The sequence below is a fragment of the Aspergillus japonicus genome (genome assembly GCF_003184785.1).
Source record: "Aspergillus japonicus CBS 114.51 unplaced genomic scaffold BO86scaffold_68, whole genome shotgun sequence".
Taxonomy (NCBI): Eukaryota; Fungi; Ascomycota; class Eurotiomycetes; order Eurotiales; family Aspergillaceae; genus Aspergillus; species Aspergillus japonicus.
The window spans coordinates 80695-93266 of NW_020291705.1; the positions used below are offsets into that span (position 1 = coordinate 80695).

Here is a 12572-nt window from a genome sequence, read left to right on the forward strand (position 1 = left end):
GGGTCACTATCGTGGAGGATAGTCGGAACGAATACCGAGGGGTTTGGAGCGAGCAGTTCAGCAGCGGACAAGAGTGGGGGATGCGAAGAATGGGGAACAAACAGGCCAGACCACCGTCTGCGATAAGACTGATAACATGGATGCGGGGAAAGTCGAAATGGGATTAGTCGGTTATCAAGAAGAATATCGATAGGCAGGGTGGGTTACACCACAGATGCAAGGGAGATACCACTATTGGATATATCACCTCGCCGCCTCGTCCCAGCCATCGCAAGGGGGCGTGGTGTAACTCCCATTGCCAGCATCATGTCATCCATCGACAAGCCCAAGAAAGGTGCGCCTCTGCCATCAGAGTCCGAGATGAAGACCGGCCAGAATGAGGTCTACATTGACCACGAAGCCGAGAGATCAGTTGGTATGTCGATCGCTGCGCTGCGAGACCAGCCCTAACCGGTCGCAGTGCGGAAGGTGGACATATTCGTGCTTCCCCTGCTCTGTTTAGTGAGTATGCGGACCATCATACCAGACTGCTAGACACTGAACTTGATAGATGTATTTCTTCGATTGCATGGATCGGGTAAGATTAACCCCAATGTTGAATAGGGCAGATGTTAACCGTAGCAGAGCAACCTGGCCAATGCGAAAACCGACGGACTCGACGAGGATATTCATCTCAAGGGCAATGACTATTCGCTGCTCGTGCTCCTCTTCTACATCCCCTTTGGACTTTTCGACCTGCCATGGAATCTCCTCCTCAAGCGTTACTCCGGTCGCATCACGCTGTCATTCAGTAGGTTCAGTCATTGGCACGATCCGGATCAAAGCTGACCCAGACAGTGACCGTCGTATGGGGAATCCTAGCTCTGTGCCAATGTGCAGTCAAGAGCTTCGGCAGCATGATCGCCGTGCGGATGATCTTGGGGTAAGCGACCGGCCCAAACATACAGGTCCAGGTGCTGTGCTGATTGTCTCAGTGTCTTTGAAGCAGGCTTCTTCGCCGGTGCAGCCTTCTACCTAACTCTGTTCTACACCCGCGACCAGATGGGCTTCCGTCTGGCTATCATACAGTGCTTTGCCGTCCTTGCTTCGGCTTTCAGTGGACTCATCTCGTTCGGGGTGTTTCAGATCAACGACCCTGCCGTCAAAGGATGGCAGTGGCTGTTCATCATCGAAGGCAGCATGACTTTCTTGACCGGCATTGTCTCGTTCTTCTGTCTGCCCGACGGACCGCAAAAAGCCTGGTTCTTGTCGGAGCGAGAACGAGCAGCCGCAACAGCCCGAATCCTCCGCGACACCTCGGCTGAGGTTGAAACAGGGCTGAATCTCAAGACTGCGTTTCAGATGTTCTCCGACTGGAAGTTCCTGGTCTGGTGTGTGGTCTGCTTCACATATCCAGTAGCTTATGCGACAGCCATGAATTTCTTCCCCCTGGTAAGCCGCAACCGCAGGCTCATGAGCTCGAGGAATGACGCTGACCGTCCAGATCGTCGGACGTCTTGGTTATTCGACCGTCAAAACCAACCTCTGGACTGTTGCGCCGAGTCTTGTAGGTGCAGTCGTGCTGCTTTGCGTCGCATGGTCATCGGACTACTTTCGCGAGCGAGGATTCCACACGGTCTTCTCGTTGGTCCTGTCGCTGATCGGGATGATCATCCTGGCAACCATTGACGTGCTGAATAACAAAGCTGTGGCGTACTTTGCCTGTTTCCTGATGGCAGCGGGAGCCTACATCCCCTCGTGTCTGGTTCATGCCTGGCACAACAACAATAACGTGCACGAAAGCTCCCGCGCGGCCAATACAGGCTTCCTGGTCGGGTTGGGAAATTTGGCCGGAGTGCTGAGCGCAGCAACTTTCCGCACGGAATATGCCCCTAAGTAGGTTCCTTGACACCCTCAGCAGTACCAAGCTAATCGTGATAGATATATCCCTACTCTCGTGGCGACGTGTTGCTGTAACGGGGTGGCCATCGTGGTGATAACGGCGTTAAGCGTGTATTTCAGGCTTGAGAATCGGCGACGAGACCGAAGCCAAGGCGTGCGACGGCGAGCAGAGGCCGTGGAGACTCGGCACTTGGCCGAAGGGGAGCGGAGTCCAGAATGGCGCTATTTTCTATAGTCCGTCAATAGATTGATAAAGTAGACCAGTGAATTTGCTTATCGACCTGATATCAAACCCTGACTCCGTATCTATGCTGATAAGAGGGGAGGATCCGCTGGCTGTCATTCGCGTAGCGCCACCCCCTCTCTTCCCCGCTTATCAATGCGCCATCGTGCATGCATGCACCCATGCATCCGACCTCGCTAGGTATTTAAATCTTCTCAGAGTTGGAGGGAGGGCGGCGATCTGGCTACGCGACCTTTGTGTCTGTTTTTCTTCCGGCTGATAATGGCCCCTCATGAAGTCCCACGTCTGCCACTGGCCCGAGTGCGGCAAAAGTTTCACGCGTGCTGAACATCTGCGACGCCATGCTTTGAACCACGAGCAAGCCCGTCAGGGCTACGTCTGTGAGCGCTGCTCGGTACATTTTCACCGTCCCGATCTTCTCAGTCGCCATCTCCTACGCCATGCCAAGCGAGATGAAGAAGCTGGAGGCCCCGGGTTGGGAGTGCTGGAGACGCGCAAGAGGACGCGCCGGGCTGATAATGGTAATATCGTTGTCCGACCGCCGAAGCGACAGTCCCGAGCCAGCGCTCCACGAAACAACATGCCCGAGTGCTCTGCTTCGGAGTCAGTCGCTTCGATGGAGTTCTCACCGGCCTCCTCGTGCGCGTTATCCGTTACCAGCTCTCACGGGTCGGACCATATCCCTGGGGCGCCAGTATCCCCCCCTCGCTCGACAAGTGATCCGACGACGCTGTCCTTGGATGATACAGATCCACTTCTAGCGCCCATGCTTCCGAATGGACCCTTCGAGCCATACGTTGAGCCTATACCTGGGCAATTTGACGCAGCCGATGGATCCTGGAGCTTCGAACAAGGCTCGATCGAGGACTTCTTCAATCTCGATACAGGTAAGACGTTCTTTGCTGCCTTGCAAGCCAATACTAAGGTCAGATAGCGACCGACTTCAACATGCCGTTTGCCGCGACGAACAACTACAACTGGCTGTTTGATGTGGCTTCTTTGGACGACGCCTTCCCTCCCCTCGATATACCGTTAGAACCGGATCTGCTGGCCTGGACTGTTCCGGACCCTGATCCATCGGCTGTCCTGCTGCAGGCAGCCTCGTTTGTCGAGCGCAGCCCGGATACCTCCCTTGATTGGCTGTGCGGACTGGACACAAACACAGACAATCCTCCAGCACCTCACCTTCCATGTCTCTCAGAAGAAGCCAGTCAGGGTCTGCTCGATTTGGTGGCTCGGAATCCGCCGTCAGGATTGGATGGCAAGCCTACGCCCCTCGATTCAGCCCTTCTCTCTCTGTCAGCGCTCCAGCAGTACTGCGATCTCTTCTTCACGCGGTTCAATGCGACCTATCCACTCATTCATGCGCCCACCTTCGATCCAAACACCGTGGACCCCATTCTCCTGGGCGCGGTCCTCTCCATGGGCGCCACCTACAGCAGCCGCGAGGCTCACCAGCTGGCCGTGGGAATTCATGACTTCTTGCGACCTCAGCTCTTCTGCCATCTCGATTTCTCACCTCAACCACCTTTGTGGATTCTGCAAGCGATGTTGCTGATCGACTGCTTTGGCAAGATGCGGGCGGGTCCCAAGCAACGCGAACGAGCGCAGCTCTTCCATTGTGTGCTGATCAAGCTCATTCGACGCAGCACCTGCTGTACGATCCGCTCGACCGCGTCCCCCGCGTTATCCGACGAGGACCTCGCAAGTAGCTGGCACCAAGCCATGGAGGCCGAGCAGCGGAAGCGGCTGGCCATGCATTGCTTTATGTGGGACGTGCAGCACGCGGTGCTCTTCTCGCAATCACTCTGCATGTCCGCTTTCGAAATCCGCGCCGCTTTACCTTGCGCGTCAGCGCTCTGGAACGCTCCGACCGCAGAAGCCTGGGCGAGAAGCTTTGCCTCGAGCCCTGATTCCGAGCCCTTGTTTCTGACCGTCTTGAAAGGCTATATCACGCCTGCAGCGGTTCCGCGACCGCGACAATTGAACCCGCTGGCGCGACTGGTGGTTCTGCACGGCCTGATGTCCGTGTCGGCAGATCTCAAGCGTCGGGATCAAACGACCCTGCGCGGCGAGGATCCGGATCGCGTGGGAAGCTGGACCCGTCGCATGGGCCGTTCGTACGAGTTATGGAAGGCAGATTTTGATGCGGACGGGCTGGCGATGAAGCTGGGCGATAGTCCACTCGGGTCGTCGGACGGCGCGGGAGTCTTTCATAGCGCGGCGCTGGTGCTGTATCGCGCAGCGCAACTGGCTCTTCAAGCGGAAGTTCTGGATCTCCAGATCGGAGCGGGCGCGACCAGTATTCTTGGTCGGACGGTCACGCAGACTGATCGCGACCGGTCGGCCCGGGCGTTGGGCCACTGGGTGCGTTCGGACTCAGCGATGCAAGCGGCAAAACAAGCCGCGTGGATGGTTCGGGAGGCTGTTTCCGGCCGTCAGGGCAATTGGGAGGCTATGGACGCGTTTCATTTTCCGTGGTGTTTGTACCTCGGAACGTTGGCCTGTTGGGCTGTGCATGGAGGAGGAGTGCACGAGCTGGGAGGGCAGCGCGTGAGTATCGATCTGGCAAGTCTGCTGGTGTCTTTGACCGGAGAGAGAGTAAATGAGGGGCCTCGGTATCAGTATGATATGCGTGGGTTGATTCGGTCAATGGCGCAGCAATTGGCCACAGTTCGCTGGACGGTGGTGCATGAGGCGATGAAGGTGCTGACAGGGTTGGTGGAGGGATGACTTAGCTATCAATTGCCTATCAGTTCAACCCATCAATGAAGCTAACGTGCCCATGCTAGTCAATCAATCTGCCTTCGTAGCCCTATCTTGGCTGACCAGCCTGGCCACTATTGTTATCATCCACTTGTGTGTCAAAGAATCCCCCACTCTTGCCCTCCCACCTTTTGCAGCGGGGTTATGCACGATGATGTAGATCCCACGTCCACGTACTTTGGTAGCTGTCGGGGATCCATGTCTTTTGGGCATTCTTGCTTCGTATTTTGCGTTGTTTGATTGGGGGCAGCTCGCAGCATCACGTGTAGGACAGCTGCTTTTCTTCTCTCCCCTCTGTTCTCCCCATCTTCATTCCTAATTTTGTGGGCTGTTGTTGAATATGAATCTCATGCAATCATGAATGTGTCTCATCCCCTTTATGATTACCTCGTCTCCTCAAATGCCACCTCCACTCTTATCTTCTATCTAAACGGGACGCAGATCGCTCTCCGCGACCCCAATCCTCAGTGGACGTTGCTGGACTTCATCCGTGCCCAGGATGGACTCACTGGAACGAAGCTGGGCTGTGGCGAGGGCGGCTGTGGTGCCTGTACAGTGGTGTTGCAGACACGACATCCTCGCAGTCGACGACTAGTGCACCGGGCAGTAAATGCTTGTCTGTATCCGCTGGTCGGAGGTGGGTACTTTCCAGCTTGAATTTCGACCATGGCTCGTACTGATCGTTCCGTGGAATGTTGCAGTGGTAGGGAAGCATGTTATTACCGTCGAGGGCTTAGGAAATGTTGATCACCCGCACCCTCTGCAAGAACGTCTGGCGAAGCTCCATGGCTCCCAGTAAGGCTGTTTCCGCATTTGTTTAGCCATGACCTAATCATTGCAGGTGCGGGTTTTGTACCCCCGGTATCGTCATGTCGCTGTATGCTGTCATCCGCAACGCGTACGACCCGCAGACCGATACCTTCCAGCTCTCCGAAGATGACATTGAAATGAAAGGCCATCTCGATGGCAACTTGTGTCGGTGCACTGGATACAAACCAATTCTTCAGGCGGCCAAGACATTTGTTCGCGAGGACCTCCAGGCGCGTCTAGAGTCTGTGGTTACCACTACCACGGACAGAACGGACGAAACAGTCGATTTGCCGGTACTTCCGGCCCAGTCATGCGGTCGACCTGGCGGTTGCTGTCGCGATAGCCCTTCATCGTCTTCGTGCTCATCGAGCTCGACTAAGGCCAATTCGTCTCCGCTGACAACGCCAGAGGAGAAAACTCCATCAATCCCACAGTTTGACTTCATTCCGTATGTGCCACGCACGGAGCTGATCTACCCTCCCGGCCTGGCGAGTTTTAAGCCGCAGTTGCTTCATTATGCAGACGATCGGAGAATCTGGGTTCGTCCGGTCACCCTTGGGCAGACCCTGGATGTCTTGGCGCGCTTTCCATCCGCCACGCTGGTCGGGGGTGCGTCCGAGGTTCAAATTGATGTTCGCTTCAAGAACCTTGCGGTCGATGTGTCGATCTTCATCGGGGATATCGAAGAGTTAGCTCAAATCAACCTGGTTGAACATGACAATGGTGCAAAGGAGCTGATAATCGGTGGGAATGCTTCCCTCACTGATGTGGAGGAAGAATGCCAGCGCCTCGCCCCGATCCTGGGTTCTTCCGGCTCAGTACTATCGGCCATGGCTAAGGTGCTGCGGTACTTTGCTGGGCGACAGATCCGCAACGCAGCCTCGCTGGCGGGCAACATTGCCACGGCCTCGCCCATCTCAGACATGAACCCGCTCCTTCTCGCAGTGAACGCCACAGTTGTTGTGCGCACCCACCAGGAAGAGCAAGCCCTGGCCATGGAGGAAATGTTCCTGGGCTATCGTGAAACTGCCCTCCCAAAGGGCAGCCTAATCACTGAAATCCGCGTTCCATTGCCTTCTTCGGCATGTCGCGAGATCACGAAATCATACAAGCAAGCCAAGCGAAAAGATGATGACATCGCCATCGTGACTGCCGCCTTCCGTGTCCGTTTGTCAAGTGACAACACCGTCGAAGATGCTTCTCTCGCGTACGGCGGAATGGCACCGACAACTGTACTCGCCCACAGAGCCAGTGCCACCCTCAAAGGCAAGAAATGGGGAACGCAGGCAGTTCTTGACGCGACGGTGGATGCACTTCTCGCGGACTTTGATCTTGCGTTCAGCGTTCCGGGTGGGATGGCAACTTACCGCCGCACGCTGGCTGTTTCCTTCTTCTTCCGTTTCTGGCAGGAGATTATAGCAGACTATCAACTCGTCGCTCCTATCCCCTCCGACCTGACAGACGAGATCCACCGCAAGATCTCTTACGGTGCCCGGGACGATATCAATCCGCATGAGCAGCGGGTGGTGGGAAAGGCACTCCCTCACCTCTCCGGGCTCAAACATACCACCGGTGAGGCAGAATACCTCGATGACATGCCACCCCAACACCGGCAGTTATTCGGAGCATTGGTTCTCTCGCAACGTGCGCATGCCAAACTTGTTTCCGTTGACTGGACACCCGCCCTTGGGCCAGGACTAGCGAACGGCTACATCGACTACACTAGCATTCCCATCGAAAAGAATCTATGGGGATCGGTGGTACACGATGAACCTTTCTTTGCAATCGATGAAGTGCTGTCGCACGGCCAGCCGATCGGGATGGTGTATGCCGAGACGGCTATTCAGGCTCAGACAGCTGCAAAAGCCGTCAAGGTCGAATATGAAGATCTCCCGGCTATTATCACGATTGATGAAGCGATCGCAGCAAAGAGTTTCTTCCCACATGGCAAAGAACTGCGGAAGGGGGCGCCGCCGGAGAAAATGGACGACGTACTCCGCGGATGCGACAAAACCTTTTCCGGTATAACACGGATAGGGGGTCAGGAGCATTTCTATCTCGAGACGAATGCTGCAATGGCGATCCCCAGCACAGAGGATGGTGGGATGGAAATCTGGTCGTCAACGCAGAATACGTATGTTGGCCAGCCCACTCACACCCTTCCGCAAAACGTCCGATGAGCATGCTAACATTGTTCTAGTATGGAAACTCAGGATTTTGTCAGTCAAGTAACAGAAGTTCCTGCCAATCGAATCAATGCACGAGTCAAACGAATGGGTGGCGCTTTTGGAGGAAAAGAATCCCGAAGCGTGCAATTAGCTTGCCTGGTAGCCATTGCAGCCAAGAAAACCCGCCGACCGGTGCGAGCGATGCTTCCCCGGGACGAGGACATGATGACTACCGGACAGCGACATCCGGTTCAGTGTCGGTGGAAGGTTGGTGTCACCAATGAAGGAAAGCTTATCGCGTTATCTGCCGACTGTTACAATAACGCAGGCTGGTCCACTGACATGAGTGGGGCGGTGATGGACCGCTGCTGTACGCATCTGGACAATTGCTATGAGATCCCGAATGTGCATATCCGGGGGTGGGTGTGTCGAACCAATACCCATAGCAACACGGCGTTCCGTGGCTTCGGTGCTCCGCAAAGCATGTTTTTCACAGAGACGATTATGAACACGATCGCCGAAGGGCTGAAGATCTCTGTGGATGAGTTGCGGAGACGTAACCTGTATGCTATCGGACAGCGTACACCCTTTCTGCAGCAGATTGATGAAGATTGGCATGTGCCCATGCTTTTAGAACAAGTGCGAAAGGAGGCCAGATATGACGAGCGGAGAGAGCAAATTGCAAGGTTCAATGCCACACATCACTGGCGCAAACGGGGTATCTGCTTGATTCCGAGCAAATTCGGGATATCGTTCGCCACAGCTTTACACCTGAATCAGGCTGCCGCATCAGTCAAGATCTATACTGATGGATCAGTGCTGCTTAACCATGGTGGGACGGAAATGGGTCAAGGCCTGTATACGAAAATGGCGCAGGTGGCGGCGCAGGCTCTTGGGATCCCGTTTGAAAGTGTCTTTACGCAAGATACTTCGTCTTATCAGACGGCCAATGCCTCACCAACAGCCGCGTCCTCGGGCAGCGATCTGAACGGCATGGCAATTCAAGATGCCTGTGACCAGCTGAACGAACGGCTGAAGCCGTACCGGGAGCGATTTGGTCCCGACGCGACGATGGCGCAGATGGCGCACGCAGCGTATCGTGATCGAGTCAATTTAGCGGCCAGCGGATTTTGGAAAATGCCTAAAATCGGCTATCAGTGGGGAAACTATGATGTTGCAACGGTGAAGCCAATGTACTACTATTTCACGCAGGGAGTAGCATGCACTGAAGTCGAGTTGGACTTGCTAACGGGCGATCACACGGTGCTGCGGACGGATATCAAGATGGATGTCGGACGCTCGATCAATCCGGCCATCGACTATGGGCAAATCGAGGGGGCTTTCGTGCAGGGCCAAGGCCTTTTCACAATGGAAGAGAGTCTGTGGACCCGCGGTGGGCAGCTGGCGACGCGAGGTCCTGGGACGTACAAGATCCCTGGCTTCAGCGACATCCCGCAGGAGTTCAATGTGAGTTTCTTGCAGGGGGTGTCGTGGTCCCACCTGCGCTCGATTCAGTCAAGCAAGGGTATTGGAGAGCCGCCTCTCTTTCTGGGGTCGACCGTACTGTTTGCACTCCGCGACGCATTGCGTAGTGCCCGTGAGCAGAATGGCGTGCGGGAGGCACTGGTGCTTGACAGCCCGGCCACGGCGGAGAAGCTGCGGTTGTTGGTGGGAGATGACTTGGTGAAGAAGAGTCAGGTTGAGGCGAAAGAGGGCGAGACAAACTTTTTCGTCGCGGTCGCGTAGTATGTGAAGGCGATGTAGTCGATTCGATCTGTGTATTTAGCATCGCAAGTCAGCATAGTAGGTCAGGCAGCTAATGATATGTCGATGACTAGACAGGTCTCTACGTGATTCTTGGAATGGAGGTCTCTGCACAGACAGCAAGGCTTATCCTGCAGATTAAAAAGATAGAAGAGACTGTTTTGAACTCGATTTGTCGATCTTGTTGTTGTTGTTGATTGGGGACACTAGCTGACTTGATGGGAAGTGAACGGCCACGGCATCACGTGGCCAGGCTCCATGGCGAGGGATATAGTATATAGTGTAAATGTGAGGAGAGACTGAGCTATAACAGAAGAAAGACTCCACACTATGCCCAGACTGTGGTAACAATTTAAACCGATTCACAGACAACCGGTTGGGGCCAACTTTCAGCTGCAATGGCAGCCACCGGTACTTGGACCCTTCACAAAATCTGGGAAACCACTGCGTGGAGAACAAGATGAATCGCTCGGCTAGTTTCTCTTTCTTGTCACACTTCTCCTGACTAGAACCGACTAGATTCATTGCCAGGGGAATTCCGGTCAAACCAGCCGACAGGTTGACTGAAATCAAGCCTCCCCATTGGTTAACTGGGAGGAGTGCGGACAGTATTTGAGAATAGGGTCCACAGTGGCTCGTATCTGATGAACTATTTGATCTCCTGGGTTCCCCCACCGGCAAGGCATTGAGGGAATCGGACCTCTTCATCTCACTGACAACCGTTCTTTCGCAAGATGGTTCGACTTTTGAGCCCGACCTTGGTTCTCCTCGCTGCCCTGCAGTTGAGTGGAGCCAGCCCATCAGTTGTGACCCTCACCTCGAGCTATACCAGCACCGCGATAACGACTATCACCACCTCCATCCCGAGTGTCTCCATCACCAGCACCTGCAGCGTGGGTACGGTCGCACCGACGGGATGTGCCAATACCATCTGGTATGATGCAGGGAACTACTGGTCGGCCACTTGCACTACCTCCGCCTACAGTGCCAGTACCACCAAGATGACCTACTCCTGGGTCAGCGTCTCCCAATGCGCCGATGTGTGCACCCACTACAGCAACTGCGCGGGTGTCAACTGGGACGACAGCGAGACTTGCCGGATCCTCGCCGGGTCGCTGGAATTGGTGCCAGCTGCGAGCAGTGTTTTGGCCGCCGAGCTCTTTCTTTTCAACCCCTGTACCTCGCGAGTGACCTCGTATGTTCCGGAGACTTTGACGCGCACCTCGACTACCGAGCATACATCCTTGATTGTCTCGACCATCACTCCTACTCCCAATCCGACACCCACCCCCACTTCCACATCATCCTCTTCGGCGCATCTCATACCATCCTCGTCAAGCTCTCCGGTTCTCTCACCAGCCACATCAGCGCGTCAGAGCTCCTCAGCTCCCGCCACTCTTCCCCACTCATCCGGAAGCCCCTCGGCGACTCCTTCATCCATTGCCAGCACCAGATCCTCCGCAATTATCTCCCCTATCACCAGCGCTGCGCCCACACCATCCAGTGCGACGGATGAAATTGAAACGCTGTATTCCACCATCTACACCACCGAATTGGTGACCTTTTTCACGGAGTGTGCGTTCTGATCGACGGTCAATCATTGTACATCACCATTCCTCGAAGGACGAGCTTCCTTGTATATACCGGACAGATTATATATGCGCAGCAGGGATCGAGGTATCCCAGGTTAAGAGCATCTGGCGATGTCAATTATCTTTGATTCATTGTCTACAATATAACAATTCATCTGCCTGTGCACTTTGCTCTATGCATGTATGGTATGGAATAGAAACCCGAAGATCACCTTTATGCGGTCCAGATCATGATATAACAGCAAATCATTTCTATGACGACCGAACAATTCGTAACGTGTGATTTCATGCAATGAACACGTGGTAAATCTTTCTTCGTGCCGAGAAGTGATTTGGTGGGAGTCCTGGCAAGACCTAGAACTGAGCATACTCGGACAGGTGAGTCAGTGCTTGATTAGATATGAACATCTTCTCGAGCTTGACACTTACAATTACTGACAATCAGAAGAAAGACTCGCTCGAAGGACTTGCTCCAAGATGATCAGAAGGAGTGATGGTCTTGCAGCGCGTCGTGCTTTTGCTGTGTGGAAATGACCAAGAATCCAACATCAGGGACTCAACTTTGTGCGGAAAGCAGATGAGACTGATAGACTGATTTGAAGACGCGATGTTGAAGAAGTGAAGAGGTCGGAGGGGCTAGGTAGAAGGGAAGCCGATCATGGGTTCACAGTATTTGCTGAAAGCAAGGCACCTCACCACGAAGTCGCTTGCTTAGACTGCCTGAGTCGGCTTTCAATGCTGTTTCTCTCAGTGTATCTTGCATGAGCCGCGGCCTAGTTGTGAGGAGGTTGGGGCTATGAAAGCTGTCTTGTAAGCCTGGCCAGGCTCGAACCACACCGCGGATTCATCTCTCCAGATCAGCCGCTATCAGATGAGACTGTGCGACGGACCAACTTGATGTCACGAGCATCGGCACCCACCACACCTACGTCTTTTCACCGACCTGGAACACTCACGACAATGATTGACAAATTGAAGGCATATCCATGGTTGACTATCCAATCGTTCTTGGAATTTATATCGAGCGAAAAATCGATCTAAAGTTTGCAAAGGTGGCATAGTCAAGATTCATAGTCATTGAGGCCCATTCACCGGAAACGGTATTCCTTTACACTGGACTTATTACCTGTATGTGAATGAATTGCATCAATCGATATATAATGTCTTATCATTTCGTTATGCTAATAAAGTCTCCCCAGCACACATTGTAGGCAATCTTATTGTCGCGGTTACCTCAGTCGCGCAATGTCCATGATGCCCCTGCTCCGATCGCCGGAACTCCTCGCCGATGATGCCTGTCCTGCCCTCAATCCGACAGTTATTCGTACAACGAACGCGAGATTTTCT

At 54.1% G+C, this 12572-nt stretch overlaps 4 protein-coding genes across 4 annotated transcripts; all 4 read left to right on the forward strand.

Moving 5' to 3' along the window:
• Positions 1-38: 38 nt before the first annotated feature.
• Positions 39-2116, forward strand: BO86DRAFT_412852 (MFS general substrate transporter; the record flags this gene model as incomplete). Its single annotated transcript, XM_025674689.1, has 8 exons — positions 39-415; positions 461-501; positions 551-577; positions 625-790; positions 838-922; positions 975-1431; positions 1484-1875; positions 1921-2116. Exons 1-8 carry the CDS (start codon positions 307-309, stop codon positions 2114-2116), a joined length of 1473 nt encoding a protein of 490 aa, XP_025523661.1. The 5' UTR covers positions 39-306.
• A 198-nt stretch (positions 2117-2314) lies between these two features.
• On the forward strand, positions 2315-4859 carry BO86DRAFT_392341 (C2H2 finger domain transcription factor; the record flags this gene model as incomplete). The annotated part of the gene is made up of 2 exons (XM_025672787.1): positions 2315-3012; positions 3060-4859. The coding sequence occupies exons 1-2, from the start codon at positions 2397-2399 to the stop codon at positions 4856-4858; spliced, it is 2415 nt and encodes an 804-aa protein (XP_025523662.1). The 5' UTR covers positions 2315-2396.
• A 355-nt stretch (positions 4860-5214) lies between these two features.
• On the forward strand, positions 5215-9646 carry BO86DRAFT_205942 (xanthine dehydrogenase). The gene is made up of 4 exons (XM_025666782.1): positions 5215-5528; positions 5593-5686; positions 5733-7835; positions 7902-9646. Exons 1-4 carry the CDS (start codon positions 5249-5251, stop codon positions 9613-9615), a joined length of 4191 nt encoding a protein of 1396 aa, XP_025523663.1. The 5' UTR covers positions 5215-5248; the 3' UTR covers positions 9616-9646.
• Positions 9647-10367: 721 nt separating this feature from the next.
• BO86DRAFT_439931 (uncharacterized protein) lies at positions 10368-11219 on the forward strand (the record flags this gene model as incomplete). The annotated part of the gene is made up of 1 exon (XM_025676183.1): positions 10368-11219. The coding sequence occupies one exon, from the start codon at positions 10368-10370 to the stop codon at positions 11217-11219; it is 852 nt and encodes a 283-aa protein (XP_025523664.1).
• Between the last annotated feature and the right edge of the window lie 1353 nt (positions 11220-12572).